At 45.2% G+C, this 27,219-nt stretch overlaps 1 protein-coding gene across 1 annotated transcript in view; it reads left to right on the top strand.

Annotated features, from left to right (window-relative positions):
• LOC8030317 (cGMP-dependent protein kinase, isozyme 1) overlaps positions 1 to 27,219 on the top strand; it is a 361,630-nt gene that overhangs the window by 235,968 nt on the left and 98,443 nt on the right. The window contains exons 2-5 of the mRNA XM_042292539.1: positions 11,486 to 11,664; positions 13,995 to 14,161; positions 25,793 to 25,906; positions 26,951 to 27,056. Coding sequence (XP_042148473.1) covers positions 11,486 to 11,664; positions 13,995 to 14,161; positions 25,793 to 25,906; positions 26,951 to 27,056 — 566 coding nt within the window. The remainder of the gene's footprint in view (positions 1 to 11,485; positions 11,665 to 13,994; positions 14,162 to 25,792; positions 25,907 to 26,950; positions 27,057 to 27,219) is intronic.

Below are 27,219 nucleotides of genomic sequence, written 5' to 3'. Positions count from 1 at the left end.
CGAAAGTGACGACGAAAGTTTGCAGGCCGATTTATTATGGTATCAGAAGACTATCCACTTAATATCTTGCTAGAGCGTCAGGTATATTTCTAATAAAGTAACAATACGCAACTGCTCGCAACCGAAACTGAAACTGAAATGGGGAGGAAGAAGAAATATTAAGAGGGACAAAGTTACCAGAAGTCACGTGGCAATGCAACTTTTTTTTTTCTTCAATCAATGGATTTACAGTTTTTTTAGAAGCCATCAAAAATTAGTATCGTATGTTTTGTCTATTTTTAGGGCTGAGTGTGTGCTTTCGATGACCCACGAATTTGATTATCCTTATTGGTTGTGTCTAAACCATAGAAAACGGCACGTGACCACGGAGAAAAGAATGAGTGCGACTCAAAACGGCCAGTTCTCGATCGGCGGTTTTCGGGTGAAAAGAAAACGAATTTCAAGCCGAAAATTGTGTTCTGGGTAGTTGGGCTCCCATATGTCACGTACAAATAGAAACCTTGGCGAGCATAAATAACCTGTCAGTTTCTGTTTAATGACAAAAGTTGTCTTCTTTTTTTTTTTTTTTTGGTAACGGTTTTACGATTTATTTTACGCTCGAAATTTGTTCGACGGAGAAGTTCACAGACATTTTCTCGGAACAAGTCTTTAGACAAAAGAGCGATACGTGCATGCCGCGTGCGTAACAAAATTATCTTTTGAGTACCACTTGTTCAGACGCATGCTCTTTTGTCGCTAGTTTGTGACGTGCACTCGAGTATACTGCAAATAAAATGCACTTGACACTGCGTCTCTTAACAATTTTTGTTGCTCATCCACCACGTAGAAAGAGGTCGTAAAAACATGCAGCGGGGGCGCGAAAGTCTGTCTTGCTTTACGGCGTGCGCGTTTGCCTTTTGGCTTGTCATTTTGGAAAAAAAATCCGCAGCGTTATTTCACCTTTAGTAAATCGTTTATTGTTGTTGCTGTACTTTTTTTTTTTTTGCTTCGTTTTTTGTATAACACGTAATGCGGCCTTTACAAAACTTCTTGTTTTCCACTCACCGGAGGAAAAAACGAGTATAGTTCTTAATTGTTGAAGACGACACACTTGAACCGAAATGCATGCAGCCATGACACGTTTGCATGAAGCGGATTAAACTTAATAAGGACACTACGCCCTAAACACAACATTTTTTGGGGACGAACAAGTTGAATACGTACTATTTTGTGTCATTATTAAGGACGACTCAAATTATGGAGGGTTTCGGAGGAGAACGTAGGTGCCCAGAGGTTGTGTACCGTTACGCTGCGAGCCTCATGTAACTTTTCTCGGAACTCTGGAAACATCTGAAAAGGAACCAGACAGCTGCATCCTATCTCAGGCGAAATACTCGAAAGTCAAAACAACACCAGCCTTGTCAGTGGCCTCCACCAGCGCTCTCGAAAGATAACAAGGATAACAAGAACACCTTGTGTACGCGTCTCAAAGAAGTAGCCCTGTTTTGAGTACGGTGAAAATCTTCTGTCTACGAGTGACGTATGGTATAAATTCCCTAGATAAGAGCTTCATACAAGTAGGGGCATTCTTTGAAGCGCCGACTGCGTTACAGATCAGGTTTAATGGCGGCGCACACTAGAGGCCTGAACTGAATGACGGCATTTTGTTCCAGCGGAATGGGCTGTGTCATTTGTATTGGTTGTCGTTACTTGTAAAAATATGTGTCAAAGAACTTTAGTACGGCATATGCCTATGCTTCGCTTTAAGTGAAGACGCAGCCCAACGCTATGGAGCCGATGGGACCCTTGGTATCCATTGGGCGCCGCCGGCCAGTGTTTGCCCTGCCCAGTGGCGGCTGTTTCAAGGGGGGCAAAACACATGCTTTGCCCCCACTCTGAGAACTGAGGGTGGGGGGGGGGGGGGGGGGGGGGGGGCAAGGGTACACTTCTGGTTGGTACGCCCATGGCTGTAGTAGTAGTTGTTGTTGCTTTTGTTGCAGTTGGCGATGTAGGCCGTCCGTCGTCGATGTTACCAAGCCTTCGAGAAAGTTCACCCGCCGTCCGCGAATGTCGAGCATGGCTCCGCTGCGTGCGAAGCGAAGGCGTTACAAGCGAGGGACGCCGCAGCTTAACACACTTTCGCGCGATCTGGAACAAAAAAAAAAAAAAGAAGAAACAGAACCGTTCGGTACAAAACGATACAAATCAAAAGCGTTCCGAAAAAAAACAGATGTCTATTTTGTTCCAAACCCGTCGCCGATGCCGAACGACTTCGCCGTGACGTGTCGCAGCTACCGCTGTGAGTGTAAAACCCCTCTCTGCTGTGAAAAGTTGCGCCATTCATTGTTGTGGAAATGCTTGGGATACGTGCCGCGCGCCACTTCTGGGAAGAACTTGGCGTCTGAAATCTAGCCCAGAGCTGCGCTGTGCCGTCATGATCTTTCCAAGGGCTGCACGTTTCACGTGCCTCTTGCACCGACGTGCCTTGCGGTATACTTTTAAAACATTAAGGGGATTTATGTGAGTGTACTGTGCATTAACACAGGACTGCTCAATTACACTTTTTTGGTTTTTTCATAGTATGTAAAGAGCGTTTTTTAGCACGAGCTTTTGACACTGCGAGTGCTACAAAACACTTTATTATCGGCGATTTTTTTTTGTTTTGTTTTGATAGCGCGTGTTGTGGACATCGGGTACCGCCGCCTTGCCTCAGCTCGCGCGGGAACGCCCGTGCAATTACAAGCTTGTCAAATCTACGTTCACAAGCAAGCTCCAAGTGCTTGTACGCGTGCATAGGCACCAGTCGGGGCTAAAGCCCTCGATAAGGGCGTTTTATTTACAAGCATGCCGCCAACCATCCTAGTCGAAACGCGCGAGACTCGTGCCACGAGCGGGTGAACCGCCGCCATTCGCTGCCAAGGGCCGCTCGAGACGGGGGCCTTCGTTCGCTTGCGCATTTGAGGCTATTTGCGAGACAAACGCAAACACATCGAGGGACTTTAGTCAGGCCGCCATGCGTGTCTATTCCCTAAGCCTTTTATCTCAAAATCATCAGAAAATCGTGGTGAGCTATTCTGGCTCTTTACTACAATCAAAAAATTTGTGAAAAATAAATAGAATTGGCTTTATATTGTTCGCTTCATTTTGTCGAAATAAGCGCCACAGTACCATCTAATATTTTTTTTAATTGGCATGCAAATTATAGGGAAAACATAGTTTTTGATTTTTCTTGATTTAAAAGGGTGAGGCAATTTTTTCACAATATTAGCGAAAGCTTCCACCAGCTTCGGGCACCTCTGTAGTAAATCTCAGCGCGTTAAGAACCAGATTTATGCGATCCGTTTAAAATGCGTTCAATCCGTGTGCCCGCGGCTAGTCCTGACGTCATGGCTCCAGCGAACAGCGTGCCCTTTGTGCAACGTTACTAAAACACTCAGTTGGAAAACTCGCATAGAGACAGCTTTGAAAAAGTGGCCCCAATCTGGCTCCGAGCACCGAGCAAATGACGAACACAACGCCACCATTTCTCCCGCAGCGGCCACTCGAAGAACTGCATGTGACTTGTATTTTGGCTTTAAGAACAGATACAGCGGTACAGGGGTGCCACCCTGTCTCCCCGGCGGACGCGCCGCGCTCAACTACCGAAGTTAAAATGCACCTAGGGCCTGAAAGGCCCGCTGAGGCATGGTTGTATGAAAACATTACTAATTGTTCCGCAAAGCCTTGCGAACTAAAGATGATAAAAACATCACGCGCCCATCTTTTGGTACTAAACTCCAATAAATTTCATACAAAAAGAGTCTTTTCCGTTTGTTTTTACGCAAAAACAGGCTTTCAAAAAGCTCGAGGTGACCATAGTACAGACAAACGAAAAAGAGTGGCGCTGTTGTCGCATTTAGCTCGGTCTCGGTGGACGCCAGCGGCCCAGGTTTCGACGGCGAGTTTCCCAACTGAGTGTTTTAGTAACGTTGCCTTTGTGCGTTGGATGAGCAGTGTGGATCAAATCGGGTTACGTGTGCCTCGAGAAATTTATGTATCAATGTCGACGGGTTATTCTCAAATTCGTTCCTTTCAATAAGAGTTCTTTGCATTGTTTGTGTGTGTGTGTGTGGGGGGGGGGGGGGGGGGGGTGCGTGTGCGTGCGTGCGTGCGTGCGGGCTTTTGTCCGAGTTTTTGAAGAAATAGGCGAGCTTTTGTCGGGTGTGCTTCTTCTCGGTGAGCTAGGCCATCAGAGCCATGGGACACTCTTCACGTGGACTTTGCAGGTACGGTCAATGGTCATGCAGGTCTTCTTGGTGGTGGTGGACGCTTTTACCAAATGGCTCGAAGTGCTGGTAGTTTGCAATATGACCTCGACCGAAATCATTAGGGAACTACGGGCCATTTTTGCAACATTCGGCCTGCCAAGGAAAGTTGTGTTGGACAGTGGCGCAGCGCTGGTGTCCGAGGAAATTAGAAGGTCTTACCGGAACAACGGCATCCTGGCGGTGACAAGTGCACCGTACCATCCTGTCACTATTGGACAGGCGGAACGCTTGGTTCAGGAGGTAAAAATCGCTCTCGCCAAGAGAGGGAAGGAAGAACTAAGGTGTGCGCTTGCAAGGTTTTCGTTTAAACAACATGGCACCATTTACGTCGCCACGGGCAAAACGCCAGCTTGGCTCATGTATGGAAGGGAGCTTCCATCAGCTTTAGGACGACTAAAGTGTGTTGTGTTTGTAAAATCTGTGAGGGCGGCCCATTCCTCTACCCTTTTTGAAGAGCCTGAAATAACGACCGGTTCCACGGACCCACATGAGCTGAGCGTCCGACAGGCAATTTGGACGAAGAAGTTTTCAAGCTGTCAAGGTTGAAGTACCGGAGTTGTCGAACGTCGAATGGGCCTACGCTCATGGATGGTCCGTATTGATCAAGGATTGGTGCGCCGTCATCGCAACCATATACGAAAGCGATGGGCAAACACCGAGGTGCGAGAAAACGCGGACAAGTGGCCTCCAGTCTGGGACATCGAGATGGACAGCTCGGCTTCAACGCAGCCACCATCACACAACTTTGACAGTCAGGCCCTACTAACCAGATCACATCCGGGAGCTGGCGACAAGCCAACGACTTCTCCTCAAGAACCAGTGTCAGAGTCTTCGACGGCCGGCACTAATCCCGCTTCGGGTACCACCCGGGCCACTAGAACCCGACGACCCCCGCAACGCTGCGGGTACCACAATTAGTTGGAGGAGGTGTTATGTACTGACTGACAGACTGGCGCTTATCAGCTCGTGGCCACTCAAGGAGCGTGGGCACTGAGCGCTCGAGGCTGGGGTGCGCGGGCAGATGAACGCCGATTTGACCAGTGGTCTCCTGTGCACCGACTCGATGTAACAAGGTTAATTTCCAGCCCTTTGTTTGTAAGCTTCTCGCAACGTGCGCGACGAATCGAGCGGTATTGCGGTGCGTCTTCAGTTCGATCTGGCTGTTGCAGCGCTATCCTAGAGCCTGTGAGGATTAACGCTTTGCCACATTGAGGGAGGGAGGATGGCACCGTGGTCTGACCCCACTAAACAAAAATTTACTTCCAGTCCTGTTTTATTTTCTGAACTTAGAGAAGTGGTGCTATCATTTGTTTAAAAGAAAAACAAACATACCTTATGGCTAGCTCAACGAACGCCACTTAAGGAGTTAATGAAAACACAGAAAAGCACCCGTAACAGCATCCCGAAATTCTAAATTAAAACTGCTCGAAGTAAAAAAACAAACAATAAACACTGGAGACTTTCATCTAAATGTAAAAGAAAATATCTCAGGTATCATCCCCAATGGTACGAAATTGCCAACGCCCTGTGCGTCGGCAATTTCATCCCGTATACGGCGAACCTATTTTTTCTCCAGGACGGTGGGTCCCAGGACACAGACCAGATTAAGACATTTCGCCTCACCCGCTGCGTCCTTTATGGGGTCATCAGTCGCACACTTCCCGCGACTGCTATAGCGGCCGTCGCGAGCAGCTTCGCGGGAAGAAAAGCGTCTCAACGACGGTGTCTCCTCTTTTTAGCGTTCCCTCGCGGCAGCGGCTTCATATAAGGGACGCGCCTGTTTTATGGACCTGGCCTGGCTCGAGCTCGGCACCACCACGGCCAAGACCGTAGACAACATTTACGCCCTGTCGCATTTCGTGGACTGGTTGCTTTTTTTTTTTTTTTTTTTTTTCTCGGTGAATGTCTTGACCAAGCGTCCCCGGTGGAATGTGCATCCCTCTTTGTCATGTCTGTTTGTTCTTGGGACGGTGTGCCCTGGTGGAGCAGTTTACCTTCCATGCCGGGCTACGCTTAATTTCGCCGGCCTTTGTTTACTAATGGAGCATTGTCGCGTCCAAAATTACCTTACATTTTTTTTATACTATTTTGGTCAGACTTATTGGCCTTATGGTGTTCTTGTGGCCTATAGAATTTGGGCATTTGGCGTCCTGCAACAGTTGACAAAAAAAAATAAACGATTTGAGAAGCAAACGTTTGCGGGCGAGGAGGTTAGAAAACAATATAAACCCTGAGGCATGTCTTGCCCGTTTTTCTATTTCTTGGTGTCTCAGCGTTTAGATAAAGCCAATTTGATTTGATGTTTATATTCAAAACGAGTCAGGAAAAATATCTTTTGTGAACACACCCCCAACAATATGAAAGACCCATTCGTCGAAAACCTGGGGCCGGGCCAGAGGAGAATTCGCTTTGGTCGCGCCTACATTACTTGAGGCGAGCAAACAAAGGGACCTTTGTTCTAACCCCTCAATAACAATAAAGTGTCTCTGTCCCAAGTGTGCACCGCCGCATAAACTGCCTCGGGGAAGGGATCTTTCATATTGTGGAAGATTGTACTTGTACGCGCATCGTTCCAAGGAAAGAATAATCAAAAACCACTGTTTAGAAAGTTTCACCTCGAAAGAAGAAGGGACCAAAGGAGACCACAGTATACAAGAGATGGCGTTACTTTTCCAAAATATGTTTTTAATGGCATGGATGATTTCTGTAAAGTGCTGCATTAAAGTGTAGGGAAGGCTAAATATAAAAACAATAAACAATACTATGATTAGCGCACTTCGGTTTGCACCATGTCTTGTCTACTGATGTCTTCTTGTGTGTGTGTGTGTGTGTGTGTGTGTGTGTGTGTGTGTGTGTGTGTGTGTGTGTGTGCGTGTGTGTGTGTGTGCGTGTGTGCGTGTGTGCGTGTGCGTGTGTGTGTGTGCGTGTGTGCGTTTGCGTGTGTATGCTTGTGCGTGTGCGTGTGCGCGTGCGTGCGCGCGCGCGTGCGTGTGTGTGTATGTGTGTGTGTATTCCAGCCTTTGAATCGCGTCTAACCAGCACGGTTTCCGATCTTGAAACACTGCTGTGCGGAGGCGTGCCAACTACACTTTTCTAGCCTCGCCTCTCTGTTGTATTCTTTTTTTCTTGCGCCTGAAGGTTGAACACAAAGGATCATTAATGTGAACAGCCGATTTTGCGGGAGATTGTTCGAGTTGACAAGATGCTGCTTCCCTTGTCGTGATTTCTGTTGTCGACGAACAAACTCAGTATTCAATCGCCCTGGTGGGATTCACTATAAGGCAATTTCCACAATATTAACTTTTATTGGTTGCAAAATTTATGGCTAGACGCGCATGAGCAATATCTCATAAGACGCAGGCTTTGTGTTCGGGTTGTCTGCGGCGCGCACTGTACACTACGCGTCACTGTTAGCGCAAACAAGCGATGGCCGGTTTTCTTTTTTTCTTTTTTTTTTCCTAAATCGAAGAGCTGGCACCAAACTACTTGGTGCTGCAAAGTGCGCACGCACCACACTAAGGTGAGAGGTGAACTTCTATGCCTAACAAACACCATTTCGAAATAAAATTTTAGAGAAATCATAGATGGCCAGTTTGCGCGAACAGTGTCTCGCAGTGTGCGCTCTAAGGTATCCGGTCCGTCTAGTTTCCAGCAAAACACTCCGGGCGGCCAGTCACTGATATCTACAAAAATATGGCAAAGCTAAATACAAAATATCTTCAACCAAAAAAAATATCTTCTGTGCTGTAACAGCGAACACGTGAAACGTCGTGTCCAGTGCCGCGACGAAAGCTCTTCTTCTTTCTTTTTTTTTTTTTTTTTTTGAGTAGTTATCAGAATATTTTTAGCTTTTTCATTTGCCTAGCTCCCTGCGTAGTTTGCAGCGACAGAATTTTCCGAGCAGGGTAAGAGGTGCACTGGACATTTTACGGCATGCTTACGTGCCCTCGTAGGAGAGTGCACGCTTGCGGTTTTAACAGTCGTCAAATCGAAATGCCGGATCGCACCGGCATACCCGCGACCATGTCCAGAGGCTCATGCTAAAAAAATGATGCGTGCGCAGAGTATGTTGAACTTAAAAAGACACCTTTCACTTCTCGTCCGAGCGCCGTTAAGGGGGATTACGCTACATGGCGACGTGGCATTCCTAAAATAGTTCGCGAGGAAGTCATTTCCCAGAAAACTGGTTAGAAAAGCAGAGACGAAAGTTTTGATTAATTTTTCCGGGTTCTGCATCTGCACCTTCATTTTAAAATCGTCATTTTTATTCCGCCAACTCTCCGAAACGGCAGTCGTTCTCTCAGAACCGGGGCTGTTTTTTTGTTTTGTTTTTTCTTATGATGGTAAAATCTTAAAAGTAGCCACAATATTTTCCACCTAAAGTTATTGCTTCCACGCAACCCGACAGACATAGTAAAAAAAAAAGCATTTTATCATTTTTTTAATGTCTTGTATATAATTTAAATACTGAATTCTAGTTCGCATGTACTACTTAATTTCTTTCGTTGTGCGGAACCTACCCATCTATCGCTTTTTTTACTCACTACCAAATCAGACGTTTGTAATCAAAAGTAGGCTAGATTAAAAATTTCCCATTTCGGCTAAATTGCTACATGCGGCAATTTTGTCGGAAAGCCGAGAGTACCACAAAGCCGAACCTTTTTAGCTTGGTTTTGAAAGTCTCTAAAGAATGAACAATTATGGTTACTTTGTTTACCTAAGTTTCAGGGTGTCGATTCATATTTTTGCCATTTGTTTACAAAAGGTGTTTGCAAAATATTTCCAAAAGACCGAGATAGGCATGTATCGTCCTGCGCGTGAACAGTCGATAGTATGTAACCGACTTTTTTTTAATGGAAAGACCGACGAAAGGAAGCCACTTTTGCTGTTGCGTGCTGTTCTAAGCGAGGAAATCGGTGCCTCATAGCCTCATTTGGCCGAGCCCATGACTGGCGCGGGAGGCGGTAAAGGCTGATAAAAAAGGTGAGGGTGTTGAGGAATTTCGTCTTAGGTTGCAGGATTAAGTAGAATCAATCCGTGAAACTATCTTCTGGTGAAAAGACGGATGATGACTAGTCTAGTTCACATGTTCCGTACCGCAAGGTCAAATGCAAATCCTTTTCAGATACTTTTCTAGAGCACAGTGGTTTAGAAAGACCCACGGGCTCTCATAAAACTATGCACTCACGGCAGTGTTACAGCCGTGCGAGCGAGTATACTGTCCAGTAGGGCACACGGAAAACTTGGGATGCGTGTGGATACCTTACCAGATGTAAATTAGAGCTAGGCCAAAGAATTTCCTGTTTTTTTTTGTTTTGTTTTTTTTAATCCCGATGAACATCCGTCAGTGTTAAAAATACACAATCAGTTTTAAACCGAAAAACACCGATAAACATCCGTTGGGTTCAGTAATATAAAATCAGTTAAGACCTTAAAATAAAGATTTGTTTTAATTCTTGCTCCAGCTAGGAATATTGTTTTTCTGAGAACCCTTACCTCTTAGAATTTAACTGAAACCTTGAAATTCGATTCTTTCACCGGGAATGCCCGTTTTAGTGTCGTTTGGCCCAAAACAAACCCCTGAAATACACTAGCACTAAAAAAATACACAAACAGCGAAAAACAAGCGTTGATTTTTCCTATAAATAATCAACGGAAAAACTAGGGCCCAGTTATAACTGGACCCGGCAATGTGATCGGCGTTAAGAGTGTGCATCTGGACTGTGACGCGCCGTGTCAATAGCTTAAAAACTGCAATTCTGAGTCAAATTATTTTCCAAGCCCTGTCATTTGCTCATATCCCTCCGTGCATTTGGCTCCCCACGTGTTCTGCGATTCACTAAGACGCGCAGATATTTCATGATGGTGTAGCAAAGTGAGCTGACCCAGCGAAGCTCAGGCCGCGGCAGGACAGAAGCCACGCGGAAACTCCAAGGTACGTTAAGTTGTCAAAAATAAATGTGGTTAGAGTGAACTGACAGATTTCCTATTGCGGCGATGCGACAGTCGGTTCCAGAGCTTAGCCTACCGGAGGCATTCCGTGTGGCATTTTACCCCTTTCGGCAAGTACTAAACTGGGCCAGCTCATATTGTCATTAACTGTACTCAAATTTTATTCGCTCGATTACTAACGTATGCTCTATGCTGCCGCTTAAACTATCCAACAAAAGCCTTTTTAGCATTGGTGGGTCTGTATAAAAACCGTGTGTGCAATGCCCAATAAGCACGTTCGACTCACCACATCTGTAGGAACGTTCCACCAGTTCAGTATCCGAATTCCGACTGGTTAACCTTAAAAGTGCAAAATCCTAGTCACACGCTGCAACGTTTGCTTTATTCACTTTACGACCCACTAGCACTTCTCCACAGGGCACCTAGAAATGGCGAGAAATCGCCGATATTGCGTACGGCTTAACATGTCATGGCACCTATGATTCTTGTCAAGGGTTGCATGATACGCGTGTTATAGGTTCACAAAGAATTTCAAGGTTTTTTAACGCGCTATAGCATCAGGTTTGGAGTCTGTGTAAAGGACCCTTTACGCGGTTGACAAAAACACTTCTCTCGTGTCTAGTGCTGCATCCGTCCCCCCCCCCCCCCCCCCCCACCCCAACCGTTCTTCTTTCCCGGCCTGATGATTAGGAATTTTAAGCTTATGAATTCAACACCTGAAGACTTTAAGGTGATTCGTGATTTACTGACAGGTACACCACGACACGCACGAGGTTCCTTTGTCCTCGAATTTGTTACGCGTGTTAAACATGCAACTTTAAAAAAAAAAAAAAAAAACTATCGTAAGGATGCAGGCGAGCTGGTGAATATGAACCATGTTGAATGAACCTGAGACTGGAATAGAGAAGGAAACATCAAAACGTAGAAGAGACAAAAAATGGACAAGACAACGTCTCAATTGAGACGTCGTTCTGTCTATTTGCTCATACCAAGGAAGAAGGATGATTTAACATGGTCAACATTTGGTTTTTGTTTTTAGGGAGAGGGGGGGGGGGGGGGGGGGGTAGCGGGGTGTTGGTGGAGGGGAAGCTGGCGGTTGAGGAATCTGTGATGTGTGTTATGTCAAGATTCATATGGTCTAACTAAACTTAGATTAGTGCATATGCAATAATGCTTTCCTAAGGCTTTCGAGCCCGGATCTCGAATGGACCCTAGTCCCCTGAGTCCATCGCCTTGCTTGCCCGCAGTCGGTGCTGCAGGCCACGTCCAAGGATGGCCGTCCCGACCTGCTGGCCACCATCCACCAGCACCACTCCATGGCGGGCCAGAGCAACCTGCAGAAGAAGCAGGGCGTATCCGGGGAGAGCGCCACCTGCCGGACGCTTATCCTCGAGATCGACGTCTCCCACCACCCCAAGGACTTCAGGTCTGCAATACGCTAATCTCAAGCATGTTTCTTCCGGTACGGTGCCCGGAAAGCGACCTCGACTGTTCTGCTTAACGCCCTCTAGCTACCTCCTGTGCATCGAAAGTGGTTCCGAAGTGGCAACAAGCGACGTCACAGCCGGCACGTCATGTTGACAGATGTCGCAATCATGTTTAATGATCGTAAGAGTTCCAGCAAAAAACAAAAAAGACGAACGAACGTAAGTGTTGCTGTCGTCGTGGCGTCCCGACGCATGACTCCTGAAATTTCTGTGAACTCTTAAGCCGAACAATGGCCTACATCAAATTAGGCGTCTGCTGCATTCGCCACTGCTGCTGCTCTAGTACCAGGATTGCGTCAGGCAACGTGATAGAACTGTGACGTCATCAGGCAGAAATCGAAGGACTCCAAATCACATGGAGGTACGAAGCTTCTGGAGGCGACATAACGCCACCAGTGAAGCCAGAAGTGTGGAGGAATGCGTTCTTGGCGAGGACCCACACCACAGCTTTTCTGGTCACCCTCAGATGCTCGAATTAGGTGGCGTCATGCCACCTTCAGAAGCTTCCTACCTCCATGACAAACCAGGCACTGTAAAGACCCCAGTTTGAGACGCGTTCCAGGAAGCGTATCTTCGGTGCTAATAATAGCTATTGTCGTCCTCAATCACATTCAAGGCGGCCGCCGTGGCCACCCAGTTTTAGGCCTGTAAAGATTGCGAGCTCTATTGCACTTCAATGGCCGTGCTATCTCAATGACAGGATAATTGGAGGCGGAGTGCCTTAGCGCCCCGCAGCACGCTGGACGTGGAGCGAAAGCTTGCTCAGGAGAACTTGCTTATGCTCGATTCAATCTCCACCCCTGCCCGTTTTGATCTGGATGAGCATAGTACAGGTGTGCGGCCGGGTATCTCTACTGCGTGATGCGCGTTAAACACACCAGATTAGTAGTAGTAGGGAATTGCTGGAAGTTTTCAGAGTGTAGACCAGTACCATCACACAGACGCAAAGCGATCTTACACAGTCTAAATATATAGCATGTAATAAGGCTTTAGCAGTTCGTGTCTCATTGACTGCCCTCCAACGGCCCGTTTAGCCATTGCGAGTTCGTGATGGAATGTTACCCTCCCTCGATATCGGCTAAGTCGAGTCGGATATCGATGCCTGTCGCCTCGTACATAAACCCGGGTGGTTTGCAAACAGGCATTTCCCAAAGTGGTGCCCTCTTTCCAGACATACGAACAAAAAAAAAAACATGCCGAACAGAGTCGTTTAGTCATGCTTCTATTTATATCCACAAAGGAGCGCCTCGCTTGTTTTATTTTACTATGTAATATGTCATTATCAATAAATGCTAATGTCAATGTGTGGTTATACCATTGGCTATGCTCAACCTTCTGCATCACTACAGTTCAAGGCCTAAAGTCGCTTAAACATTAGTCAAGAAAACAAAGTCTGCGATGTGACACCGAGCATCTCGTGAATATGTCAAACGTCATGGTCACGTCGCAGGATTCATCTTTAGACCAAAAATATTTGAACCTCGTCATTCACCGAACTCTGCTCGTTGATCCTATCGATTGAATTATCTGGATGTTCTCCAGAAAATTAGACGCGTGCACATTTTAAGAGTCCGTGTTGCAACAAACTATTCATCTTTCCTTAAAAGTGTTTGTGGCAACTCCTATACCATACTAGATGTGGCTGCCTTTGGCTGGTTTGGCGATCGGTTCCCTCACTTGTAGGAGTGGCAGTCAAGTTCACCCCACTGGCCTGTTTCTCTCGCATGTTGGACTGTGGACTCTTATGAAATCTGGTGCGTCTACTTTTCCGCAAGGAATTGAGGAGTGTCAATCGCTGCAATCGACGGAGGCCGCTCGGAGTATGACGAAATTAAAAATAAGCTTGAACCTAAAAAAAAAAAAAGTCTACGCTTTGTCTTTGTCGGCCAGACCTTTCACGTACTTCCGTCATTCTTGCTGTCACAGCGCATATATATATATATATATATATTAGCTTAATACATATTCTGAGCCCCGTTATTCACTGAGTTTCCTCAATAAATTGGAGCGATTGACTGTCCGAAGTGCTTTGCGAAAAAATAGACACCTGATTTTATAGAATGTAGGCTCTTTATAAACAGGGGTATGGTCCACACACCGTTTTAATGCTTAGAAGACCACAACCAAGCACGCTCATGTTCGTCGCTTCGAAAAAAGAGCAAAGCACGCGCCGTACGCACTAACGCCGAAAATGGTGACTACAGACCAAAAATGGTCTGTCGTAGAGAGGTGCGAAGATAACTCGCCGTGCGTCTCTTGCCCCGCGCAGGTCGAAGCAGCTCATCAAGGACGCCATCATGGAGAACGACTTCCTGAAGAATCTGGACTCATCGCAGGTGCGGGAGGTGGTCGACTGCATGTACCCGCAGGTCTTCGAGGCCGGCACGCTCGTCATCAGGGAGAGGGACGTCGGCTCGCACCTCTACGTGTCCGCCGGTGAGAACGGCTACACACACGTCTCCTGTAACGGGCACTAATGAGAAGACGTGACCAAAAATAACTCGTAAACATAGTTTGCCTATTTGACTTAAATTACGGTATATCGACACAGTCATAGCACGTTTGGTTCCTTTCAAACGGTATCGCTTTGCTGCTTTTTATGTTCATGCCCTTTCCTATTGCCCACGATGAACGTCTTCTTGGGAGGTACTATGAACATACTCCTGAATGCACGACTCCTACAGGAACTAGCAGCCAGATTTAAGACGCGCAATGGTTATGAAAGGCATCAACTACGTAAGGACGCTTCGTGGTCACATTTGCCTCATGCGCGTTTTTACAGGGGCAATTGAGCGGTAAAGAGGGACTCAAAAATACGAAAGAGTTAGACAAAGGGGAAGGACAGGACAAACATCTGTCTTGCTTCAAACTTTGCGACTTCAATCACGCAATGTTGGCTACATGAACGCACACCAATACGACGCTGCCCGCTTGTGTTCAGGGTGTTTATAAGGAAACACCCTGAATTCGAAGACTTTAAAAACGGGCAACTGTTTTTTTTTCTTCTTTTTTTGTCTGTGTCTGAAGAGTCTCTTGCGTACTACAGGACCTCGAATTCCCACCTGAATGTCGCACTGCCTCACGGGCCACAACCGAAACACTGTTGTCGTTTCACATAGAAATTACTTCAGTCAGGACGTGTGACAAGGTTTTGCGTGGTTTTTCCAAGTTTCAGTTGATTGTGAGTGCGCCAAATCGAGGTTTGTACACTCACAATTTCAAGCCACTGGATAAAACGGGACGAGACCGGGCAATGCGTCGGCCTCCACGTTAGCCTAACACCTCAATGTCTAATCTTTCTTTCTTTTATATATATAGATAGATATATATATATATATATATATATATATATATATATATATATATATATATATATATATATATATATTTAAATTGGTAGTGCGTCAACGGTTGGGGGGGGGGGGGGGAGGGGGGGGGTTAGTGTAGGTCAAAATTTACGCCACTAAAGTGCCAGACCCTCGAAACCTCCGCGCATAAAGTGTCTCGATGGGCGCGTTAAGTCCGCGCTCCTTTACTTCTACTCCAACGCTCCGAGTTTCATACTCCGAGCGCAGCAACTAAACAACGTATGGTGTACAGGAGCACCGTACGCCGAAACTGACGAAAATAATCCCTGGAGAAGGGGAACAAGAGGGACAAAGGACAAACACAAGTCTCCGAACACAGCTAGGTGACTGGTGCGCGACCGAAAATATCCGCCTGGTCCGGGTTCGGTCGCGCACCAGTCACCTAGCTGTGTTTGGAGATTTTGTGTTTGTCCTTTGTCCCTCTCGTTCCCCTTCTCCGGGGATTGCTATCGTCATTCTTGTCTAGCTCGCTTGCACCTTTGCATGTAATTGCATTGTAATTACACCGAAACTATCGACGAGTCACACGAGGTCCTTCCGACCGCACGGTTATGACGAACCCGGCATCTCGTGGACACGGGGGTGCAGAAGCCGAAATTATTTCGAGGATAAATGAATTAGGCCCGTGTGGAGCGGCAGAATGTAAAGTAAAAGAGACGGCGACGTTATGAGGTTCCTACAAACGTTTTAATATTCCCAAAAGGCCTGAAGACTCGCTTCGAACACATATGTGGAAAATTACCTTGGCCGATCTATTTATTGACCATGCATGATGTTCGGAATTAAAGACAACATTCTTGAGCCCTCTCGTCGACGCGGGAAAACCTCAAACTTGTCAGATATTTCGTGGTTCCGTCTTGCAGCGCGAGAAGGAAGTTACGCCGATACCGGCACACCGTCGTTCAATAAATAGTACAATTCGTTTTCAGGCAAAATGCATGAACAAACCTTTTCCGCAACGCTAACTGATATGTTTTGGCTTCCTATTCAAAGTATATCGATTCGCTGGTCTAATCATTCTAGAAAGGGCAACGGTCGACTGTCTTCTCAACTTTTCAGTCGCAGTGGCTGTGCAGTCGGCACGCTACCGTTCGATAGATTAATTCGTTTTCAGGTGAGATGCATGAACAAATCTTTCCCGTAACACTAACTGATATTTTGACTTTCCAATCTAAGTATGTTTATTCGCTGCGGCTGGGCTGAGCATTTTAAAAAGGGCAGCGGTCTGTCTTTTCATCACGACAACTTTTCTATTGCCGAGCTTTCGGCACGCTCGTTCGATAGATCAATTTGTTTTCAGGCAAGGCGCATGAACAAACCTTTTCCTCATAGCTAAGTGATGTTTCGACTTTCCAACCGAAGTACCTTTATTCGCTGGGCTAAGAATTATATAAAAGGGCAGCGGTCCGAATGCCCCCTCATCTCTTCTGTCGCTGTTCTATCGGCACGGTACCGTCTGATATATGAATTCATGTCCAGGCGAGATGCACGAACAAGCTTTTTCCGCAACGCTAATTGCTGTCTTGGCTTTCAAATCAAATCGGTTTTATCTGCTGGATTAAATACTAATCAACTGAAAAAGGGCAGCGGTCCGGCTGCGCCTTTCGTCTGGATGGTCTCGACAACAGCCAGCCATCTTGTTTGTGTACGTGACGTCACGGAGCGCGAAGAAGTCACTCCCAGGGTTGCCAGGTACTCGCAGATTAACACGCCACATTTTTCTGAGGTATAGACCAAAAATAGCCAAATGTAGGGCTATAAAAATAGCCTTCCACATAAAACTTCGTACAAGGTATTTAAAACATCCCTTTGAAACACTGATAACATGATGCATGACGCAAGACATTCATTTACAAAAGAACACAAAAAGGGGATAAAAGATCTGCATGCGTATTTTAGGGTAGCGAAAGGAGGGGGGAATCTCAAACATCTGGTAAACCCCCCCCCCCCCAACCCCCCCCCCCCCCCCACTCCTCTCTGGAAAAACCTGCCGCCGCTCCCGCCTGCAGTATTAAATCGCGCCAAAAAGCTTCAGAAAAACAGTATCGCACCTCAGCGACCAACACCAATCAGGGTCCACATATTGTGTGTTCACGCCTGTGATTTCGATATTTTCCTGTCCTAATCTCTTGAGTTGATTGCTGTTTCCCACAAGGCTCAGAAATACCATGTTTAAAGCTTTGAAACCAAGTGCTTTGAAAACGGTTGAATCTCGGGTATGAAATAGCCCAATAATAGCCAAATAGCCAGCCACCAGAATTTCTGGCCAACTACAAAAATAAGTGGCCCAAGTGGGCTATTTATAGCCCAACCTGGCAACCCTAGTCACTCGCGCTCCGAGAAATACTCGGTCCAGGAAACAGCGTGCTCGAGTGTCAGTCTCCGACGGCACTCCTGTCCGTTTAGCGAAAGGAGCGCGAAACCTTTCGCGCTCCGGAGCACGGACTTAACGTTCCCAGTGTTGCTAGGTTGACGGCTCTCAGTAATACCTCTGTCGTCTGCTAGCGAAACCGCCTTCTTGTCTCGACTCATATGTAGCCGTTTATGAGCTGTTTACGGAGTTATAAACCATTACGACTTATGAAATTACGCAGGAACTTTACTAATATATAAGGTGACCTGTTCCGTCAGCTATATGTCTGTTATCGGCGTTGCAAACTATTAACAATGCGAACACATTGTACAGATGACCGCATTTGCAATGCTTCGTTTCATTGCCGAGTCGAGAAAGACTCTACTTAAGATGATTTATCCCGAGTTCAAGGAGTACTTTATAATTCGGCCCTTGTCCCGGGCTCAAGCCGGTCCACAGGCCTCATGTTTACGAGGTCAAGTCATCGCGGGAGACAAAGTGGCAGCCGCTGCCATTTTGGACAAAAGGCGGCACTTGCCCTCCCAAAGGATGTCGCCACTCTAGCAAGGCGCAGCCAACGAACAACATTGAGGCACTCTATCCATGCCCGTATTATAACTCCGGACACGTTGCAGCGGACCTGGGCGGAAGTCACGTTCAGACTACGAATCCTGTAAAACCAGATTGCAATACACTTCTAGGCGAGCTCCTCACGTAGACGGGCGTCTATTGTTGTTTGTGCCAAAAAAACAAACAAAAAAACGTTATAAAAAATATATGAAAAATATTTCCCAGAACACGCTAAACTTCGCGCGTGTCTCTGCAGACAGCTGTATATACAACTCGACACAAGTCCGAATCGAATCCATAATGTCTGAGCCCATTGAGAGCGCGAGCTTCCGCTCCGCGCTCTGCATGCCGAGTATCAGATTTCAAAAGCCGTCCATTACCGATCTCGACCGAATCCATCATGCACCGTTTCATCTTATGATGGACCTTAGTGGAAGCTAAAATCCATCTCATCCAATCCAGTACCGTGCGATTGTCAGGTGACCGTTCGGAGTGGCGCAGCGACGCTCCAGGGCGCGAAGTCACGTGACATGCTTAGATAACACGACTGCGCGAGGAGGCTGGATGCGTGCGTTGCGGTCCAAGGTAAAGTCAAACGTAAGTTAAACACTACGCGCGCTTGTCGGCAACAGCGACGGCTCGATCTCCGCTCGCTGCACCGCATGGGCCCCTCTGCGTGCTCAGCAAAAGTTTACCGAATGTGCGTCTTGTCTCTGACAGGCACAGCGAGCGTCTGTGATCCCCTTCTTAAATCTCCCCCCCCCCCCCCCCCCCCTTTTCCGTCTTTAAGAACGAGAATCTCGCGACGACGACGCATGCATCCTTTCGAGGAGCGCGTCCCCGTCCTCGCTAATTAGTGCCATCCAATTAGGGAGCTGCGCTCAAAGCCCAATATGCCCAATAACTGGAAGGTGCAAGCCCCAAGGGAAAACATAGCGGCGTCTTACGCGAACGTCGCTTTTGCCTTAGTTTTGAAGTCGGAAAAGGAACCGCCAGGTTTGCTGCTTAGTCGGGGCCTCCGCTCTCTTCTTAAAATCAACAACGGCCCCGTTATATAAGGTCGTCGCGGAAAGACCGTTTGTATTCTGCTGGTTATAGTTTAATTTCTCTTTATTTTGTTTTGATAGCGTTACTTCGGTATTCCATTCCCTCTTTACCTTCGCGAAAACATTAAAATACGTTGCAGAGACCGAGTTATTTTATGCGTGAATGCATGAATGTACTAGTCAAATACGTCCCACTCATTCTTCTTTTGAAGGAGCGATGCAACAATTTTTGCACTTTGCGCAAATACCGCTTAAAACGGATCCCTAACGTTAATGACCTATGAAACACGCGTTCGTTCTTCACCCACACAATAGAAGTCCCAGAAAAAAAATTTAAGAAAAACGAGCAGCGTTCTCCCCCTCAACTCACAGCCAGAACAAGTGGCCACGTGATCTGGAGCCGATTATATGCCGCCAGTGTTGATCATAGTCACGCGCTGGGGTTGGCAAAGTGCAGGACACGCGCTGAGTTGCAGACATTGTTATGGCTCGGCTGTTGTCGTCGTTGCAGCGATTGGACACGGGTCACTACCCGAATGCTTCTCGAGCTAGCAATTATCACGAGCCAAAGTCGAGTGCCCACGCAATGCTCGGGTCCAATCTATGAACCGCATTCAAATATCATCACTTGGGTGTACTGCGATCCCCGAGTTACGTCATCAAATTTTGCAAAGGAGAGATTGAATGAAAATGATCGCTTTTGTCCTTGAAATTACACCGCAACAAAGGAGTTTCTTGGCCAGTGGCGTTGCGTGTGGGTATCCTTGAGTCCCAGGTGTGCCAGTAAGCTCGTGTAGAGTGAAAAACATTCCAATTGAATATCGTTGCACCGGTCCTTTAATGTTACCATTTACCTTTTTACGAAACGCTACTCACTGTGCCCTACATGCACACTCCAACGTGTTATAATGTGGCCATTCGGTTCAACCGATGCATCATGCCTCTCTGAACGCCATATTCAACTCGCGCAAGGATTGGAAGGATCACTTACTACTTCAATTCCTATGTCCCAAGCATCTAGAACAAGCATAATTGCGAAATGTCTGAAGGAATAAATATTAAAAAAGAAGTATTTATTGGGGAAAGCATACACACAATAACAGCTTGGCGCAACTAGAAAACAAAATCAAAGCGCCGAAAAACTATGATCAAGTAAAGCAGACGGACAGACCGAGTAATTACTTGTGAATAAAGCTTTTAAATAAAAGCGACAAGCAAATCGCGAAACACAACAAACATAAATACATCATCCATATCCCTGTAAAATTTTCAAACAGCCTAAGAAATACCGACTCGGACCATGTATGTACAAGGCTATCGGAGAGTCTGCTGTGTTTCTCTAGCCTACGCTCCTTGTGCGGGTAAAGTCATTTGCTTCTTTTTTTTTTTCTTTTTTTTTAAGTTTGGGTGAGGTGAGGGCGTTGGTTGAAAAGGAGCCGGGGCAAAATCAGTGATGTAACCTTATGTGTCTTAGGATTCTGAGCAATATAATTATGAAGGTGGCAAAACACTCGTAATTCCGTTGTTTTTTTTTCCCTTTGTTTTTTTTTGTTTTTTTGTTGTTTTTTTTTGGTAGGTTGTGTGGACATGGTTGTCGGTAAGAGGCTTAGGTCAGAGCAAGCGAAAAGGGACGACAAAAACAGTTTATTGTGTGTGTTGCAGTCTGGTTGGTTAAAGAGAAAATGCAGACAAAAACAAATTCCGTAACCGTGTATGTAATTAGGAACAAATTTAATTTCTAAGGTTCAGGGCGTTTAGGCCGTCCGGACTGACGAAATGCATTCCCCAATAATGCTAAAAAGTATTATATGACGACGTTTCCTCGTCCTTGTGTAGTTTATCAGTGGCAATAATCTTGGCATCGTTTAGGATTTTGTACCTCAGCATCAGGGCCACAAGCCAAAACGGCTTGGTTCTATGACCTCTCGTTTGAACTGCCCTTCCTTACTACTCGTTCTTTTTGTTCCCTCGAGGAATTTTTTTATAATATTTTTATTTTTACAATTAGCCATCATACACAAAATCTGATTTCCATTTAAGGAGGTGTTTACTGGCCGATCAGGTCGACGTATCAGTGATATATGTTACGAGAACGTGACTTGCAATGAGATCGTCACCTCCTGACAATTCGTCTGTACATTGTGATGGATGTGAATGTGCGCCTAAGTTAGAAGATTTCGAAATTTTGAAGAAGCGACACCGGAGTCAAAGGACAAAAATCTTCTACATGCAACTTTTTCTTCTTCTTCTTTTTTTTTTTTTTTTTTGGTTTTACTCATGAGGGCGCGGAGATGGCATGGCAGCATTGCCTGAATTACCGTATACGGACCTGAGTTGGCATTCCTGAAGTATTCTTTAATACCTGTGCACTCTAGTGGAGTGTGTGGCGTTTCTCGTGGTTCACGGTTTCCGCCTTAGTTTCATTAGCCTTTTTCAACACGGTTTGTCTGTCCGTCTTACTTTTTTTTACTTACTCTCTTAGTTGTTTTTGTTTTTCAGTTTCCAGTGGCCAGTCCCTAGCATTTTAATGTCTCCCCACAGCCAACACTACAGCGGTATTAGTCGATAGGATTGTCAAAGAACAAATTACGAAGCAAGGCTCATGGACATAGAAGGCCAGGCCTCGAATTTTTTTAGCCGTCAGACCTTTCTCGTTTACCCTCGTCTCCTGTACCGTTTATAGTTCGCACATCCGGTATACGCGGGAAATGAAAAAACAGTAAAGCATTACAACTTGAGAGAAGTGCCGCATGCTTTTCCCACCTCTACATCGCACCATTCTACCGGGTGTATCAAATAGTGGCCAGGCTCTTTAAATCGACTGTAAAATTCGGTTTCTTAACCTATCGCGCTACGATTTTGTGCAGCGTTGCACACAGGTGGTGCATTCTTTCTATAAAATTTGCAAAGAGGGAGCTTACCTGAGGAAAAAGTAAAACAAAGAAAAAGGCTTAACTCCTATAAAAACGCAGCGAAGTCACCGATCTTCAAACATTAGGATGCCCTATTGATTGAAGACTGGTGGCATTGTTGGGTTTCTGTAGGACTATAGCCTTTTTCTTTCTTTACGTTTTCCTCAGGTAAGTTAAAGTTCTTTGCCAATTTTATTTAAAAAATGCACCACCTGTGCACCAGCACAAAATTGTAGCACAATAGGCTAAGAAACCGAATTTTGCGGTCGATTTACAGAGCCTGGCATATTTGAGACACCCGATATAAGTAGCACTTCTTATAAATGACCGTTTTCACAGAAAGATTGGTTTTATGGTGCTGTAAGCGTTGCAAGAAAAAATAAATAGTAACAAAATACGTTACTCGTTTTATGCAAATGAAAGAGAACTTGTTACCGGTACCGCTCCCGATAAAAAAAAATAGCGCACTACTTTCGCGTTACTTATTATTCATAAATTTATGGCGGTATTATGTTCAGAGATTGTTCGTTTTCCGACACTGCCACAAAGGGCTTGGACGTTAGGAATTACCTAAAGTCGGAATGTTTGTGTGGAAAAAAAAAGAGGCATAATTTCTAAGATACGTTGGATGAGTACCAAAATTTGACTTGTCACCTAGGATCAAAAAAATAATATTTGAAGTGTACTTGAAGAGTGATTTTTGGAAGATGTAAGGAGTAACGTAACTACGTTACTCGTTACTCGAATTAAGTAGCGTAAATACGTTATCCGTTACTGCTTTGAAAATGTAACGAATACTATACTACGTTACTAAAAAGTGACGCATTATCGGTAACGTTATTACTACTGACACACTACTGCCAACACTATGTAAGGCTCACTTTTGTAAAAATAGCACTTTGCGCGGTTGTCGGAGTCGCTGCTGCTACGAAGTTATGCCGCCACGTTTCGGACAGTCTTCGAACCTCTGGAAAAGCAGGACATGGCGCGTGCTCTTCAGTTCCTCCTTGGACATAAATGTATATGCGGCTTACATATTGCACAGTTAAGGTCCATACTTTCTTACGCATATCAGTCGCACCATGTGTAAGACCCACCGGCGAAACTTTTGAGAAATATGCATGACGCAAGGCGGAAACTGCGCTTAACGAAATATAGGGGAGGCGACGGAAGGATGAGTGAGAGTGGCGATTAAAAGGTGTATGCCATTCATTGATGTGGCCAGAGCAAAACCATGCTCTCCCGCATACCGGAAGTTTCGTGCTGCAAGACAGCGACGACCGCGCTTAGCGACACGCGGATTCGATAGGCGTCCTTATGGCGGCAGTGTTTTAGACGTAAGAGGGCGCTGTGAAAACAATTTTACGCGCGCTCTGTTGCAAGCTCTATAGCTGACTCCAGCCACCTTATTTGCGAACATTTCTTCCTTGGCCTTTGCTTCGTCATTTCAGCTGCACAGCTTCCTTCTCAAACTTTCATTGTGCTCTGGGGATTATTAAGAAGAAAACTATTAGTGAGAGTCGGGAACAAGGAAAAAACAAAATAAGTCAATTGAGTGTTGCAACGAAACAAGTAACAAACAAAATGATTACCAAAACAATCAATTGCATTTTAACGTAACACTTGATATGTTGTTTTGTTTTTGTTTTTTATCTGAAAAAAATTATCGTTAAGGGGGATGTCATAGAGCAAACAAACACTTGCATTTGAGTAATCTTGCGTATGTTTTTTTATTTGTGTGGAGACAATGAATGCGCATGCAAGGAACCGTACGCGAGATGAACTACATTTTAACTTTTATTGTCACAATTTCCAGACCGTAAGAACTTCAATTTGATCACTAAACACACTTGCGCGCTTCCTTACCCTCCACAATTAGAACAATTGAAGTAAATCGAAAGGAAACATTGTTATACTTACTTTTATGCCACGTTTCGGGTTCCGCGAGTTTCGATAAATTCTCCAAAATCCGAAAAACACTCGCCAGTAAAAAAATAGTTCAAACTTGGATTTATCCGAAAGTGCGAATTCGGCTATTACAAATAGCCAAAGGTTCAAGTGCACATGGACGGAACAAGCGATATGTATTTGTAATGTGCATATCCCACTAGCTCTCCTTAATATTTTAGTGCAAATTTGAGGACTGCCAATGGCGAAGACCCGACCGGTCTTGTTCATTTCAAAACATCCTAAAAGAACTTATTTTTTTTTAATTGGGTTAAAGAAGGAAGTATTTTGACATCTTATAAAAAATATGTGCAGGTAACTATTCCATGGCAACATTTGAACATGTAAATCACCATATTCTCCGTTTCATTGTAGTCTGGGCCAGGTGAAGGATACCGGACAATTGCTCCTCCCAGAAAGCCCTTAACTCTTTCGAAATTAGCAAGCTGAACGATTGAGAGGAGTTGAGTGTGGAGGAGGAAAACACCAGTCATATCAAAAAAAGTTCTTTGTGGAAAGGGCTTGTCCTGTTCTTTTTAACCCGCATAGACTGTAGCTTTTAAAATGTATTGTAGTAAATGGAGCCTTCCTCCTGGACATGGCACTTCCTTACATGTTTGTTTCCCTTTAGCCTGCCTCATTTGGCAGAAGATGGAACGTACGCGTTCACGACAGTTCGAGAGGCTCGGTCAGACATTTCGGTACTTTCGCGAGGTATGCAGGAATCGAGAGCTCCCTGGTAATTACAGCGAAGAATTAACAAATTTTGAAGTGATTGACTGCAGTGTTAACAATGCTGTTTCCAGTTGTGGTAGTTTTTTTACAAGTTGCTGCATGTCTTTCCTTTTTCTTTTTTTTTTTTACAAGCTAATGTAATTTGGGGGATTATTATATCTCACTGTGCTGTCTATAAAAAGACTGCTTTACCAAAGTCGCGAACTGCTCTTATCTAACCAAGCAAAAGAAAAATGCTAAACATCCGAAAAGCTCAAAATTTTGTGATCGATAACGAAGATTTGTAGAGACTCGAAATCTCTGCCTTCTCAAAGTTTAAGCAATAAACTTTGAGAAGGCAGAATGTGCGCTCTCAAAAGGACCACAACTCTATTTCACCAAACGACTCCCTGGGGCTCAATAGAAGGGTCAAAAAAAATTCTGGTGGATGTCAAGATTCAAAAAGGGCTTGGATTAGAAAATACAAACTGCGCTGGGGCATACTGAATGTACAAAACGTGAGGTTTTTTGTGCTTAACCGTAAATATCAATTTCACGGAATTTATTTTTTTTTTTTTTTTTTTTTACTTTTTGTCATTACAAGCGAAGTTCTTTCCATATGAACGAAACTCGCCGGCTTCGTGCGCGCGCTCTCCAAGTTTGTAGAGACCTTCTCTTTATTAGGGTACAATAAAATAAAGACAAACAAAACAAATTGGATTTAAAATAAGACGGCCTTTATAGATTTTAACACTCGAGATGTATATTGAGATGAAACGATAACATAAGTTTTCAGACAGTCATTGTCTTGACGTCATTCGTGCTCAAAAGGCACCATGTACTCAGAAAAAAACGTAGGGTGTGGTGACTTCCTGGCATATCATTAAAACTCTGCAGCCAATAACATCGCGACATTTGACAATAAGAACACCAAAGAGCCAATCGCGAAGCACGAAGAACGTGAAAGAAATGGGAAACTACCTCGCTGGTGGGAAACGTCAGCAACACTGATCTATGCAACCTCCGCGAAAACAACTGGAGAATGGAGGTTTTCATGGACAGTGTTTGACTCGCGACAAAACTTCGCGATTAAAAAGGAAACGTTTGGTAGGAGAGATTATCGCGACTGCTACAGAAGCGACGTGTCCTTCTTGCAGAGGGTGAGCTTGAGGTGGAGAAGGAAGACCGAGTGCTGGGTCGAATGGGTCCAGGCAAGGCCTTCGGAGAGTTGGCCATCCTCTACAACTGCACCCGCACCGCCAGCGTCAAAGGTAGGTGTACGCGCCGCTTGCCTGTCAATCGGAGTATTAATGAATACATTTAAGCCCCCATGTTTTCTCGTCCAGAGAATGACCACACCCCAACCGCCCCCGGTTTGGTTTGAAAACTTGATATGCACAGGCCCACTGTGATATGCACAGGCACACATGTGAATCGTTACACCCATGTCTCCGGTGCTGGTCGCCTTCTTTTATCAGTGAAACCAGATTTGTGGTTCCTCGCGTCACTTGCTCTTATTGCTCGTATTAAAATTTAATAAACAAAATAAACACGATGCATGAATTGCGCTGATCGGCTCTACGCATGCTGTGCGAACGAAGTGTCCCGAACATTGAAATGGTACACCTGAAAACGGTTACACATGTCGGTTCTTCAGCAGCAAATGGTACCCATTACAGACTTCTAGATAGTTGGCCTAGCGAGCGAGCAGGCTCAAAAATCATCTAAATCCGGAAATTCATTGTGGTCTAAGTTTCCGACACAAAAAGCATTCTTGTGCTTTGTTAACGTTTTCAATTTTTCTCGTTGTTCGCTGAACTACTTCCAATGGTGTTTCAACCTGATCGCTCCTGAGCAAAAAATACGCACTGGTGTAGTATAAGGAAACATCTTCTCAGACACCAGAAGTTGGCAACCACAGTTCTCACGTTGAAAAATGTAAGTATGCATTTTATAATGCAGGTGATTGAGCAACAATGGGGGCGTGGAATGTACACTCTGATGAATATCCCCAGTTACAAATAAGTTAGTCACTGACAGTTGACTTGACGAATCGCATTGTCCATGAAGCCCTATTCTTGATGAACGACTGACAGTTCTCGTGGAACGCACTAATACATTGATACTGTAGAACGATAATTGGAGGGTAAATGTGAACTTATTGTATGCGTTACTAAGCTTAAAAGTAACAGCAATGCAGACTGTTTGTCGTAAAAGTATCATTCAGTTTTTGCCTGAGGATTTACAAGAAATGGTAATCAAAACTCCACCCAAACGGTGCATCGTTGAAATGACTGACCTTGTGACTACCGCAGCGGTGACGAAGGCCAAGGTGTGGGTGCTGGATCGACGCGTCTTCCAGGCGATCATGATGAAAACCGGTCTCCAGCGGCAAGAAGAAAACATCCAGTTCCTCAGGAGGTAACAATCACATAAATACCACTCCAGTAAATGTTCTAGTCTAAGTAACTCATGAGCAGTGCGAAAAACTGAAGAGGCTTGTTCGTATTTCTGTGAACTTGGCTCGTATGTTTTTTGTGCTTGTTGTAGTTCTCGGTGTTGTTTTCTGTAGCCTGTTATCAAA

The sequence above is a fragment of the Ixodes scapularis genome, unplaced genomic scaffold (genome assembly GCF_016920785.2).
Source record: "Ixodes scapularis isolate PalLabHiFi unplaced genomic scaffold, ASM1692078v2 PGA_scaffold3__209_contigs__length_174095766, whole genome shotgun sequence".
NCBI classification, from domain to species: Eukaryota; Metazoa; Arthropoda; class Arachnida; order Ixodida; family Ixodidae; genus Ixodes; species Ixodes scapularis.
The sequence above is the reverse complement of the archived record's forward strand: the minus strand, read 5'-3'. Positions and strand labels throughout refer to the sequence as shown.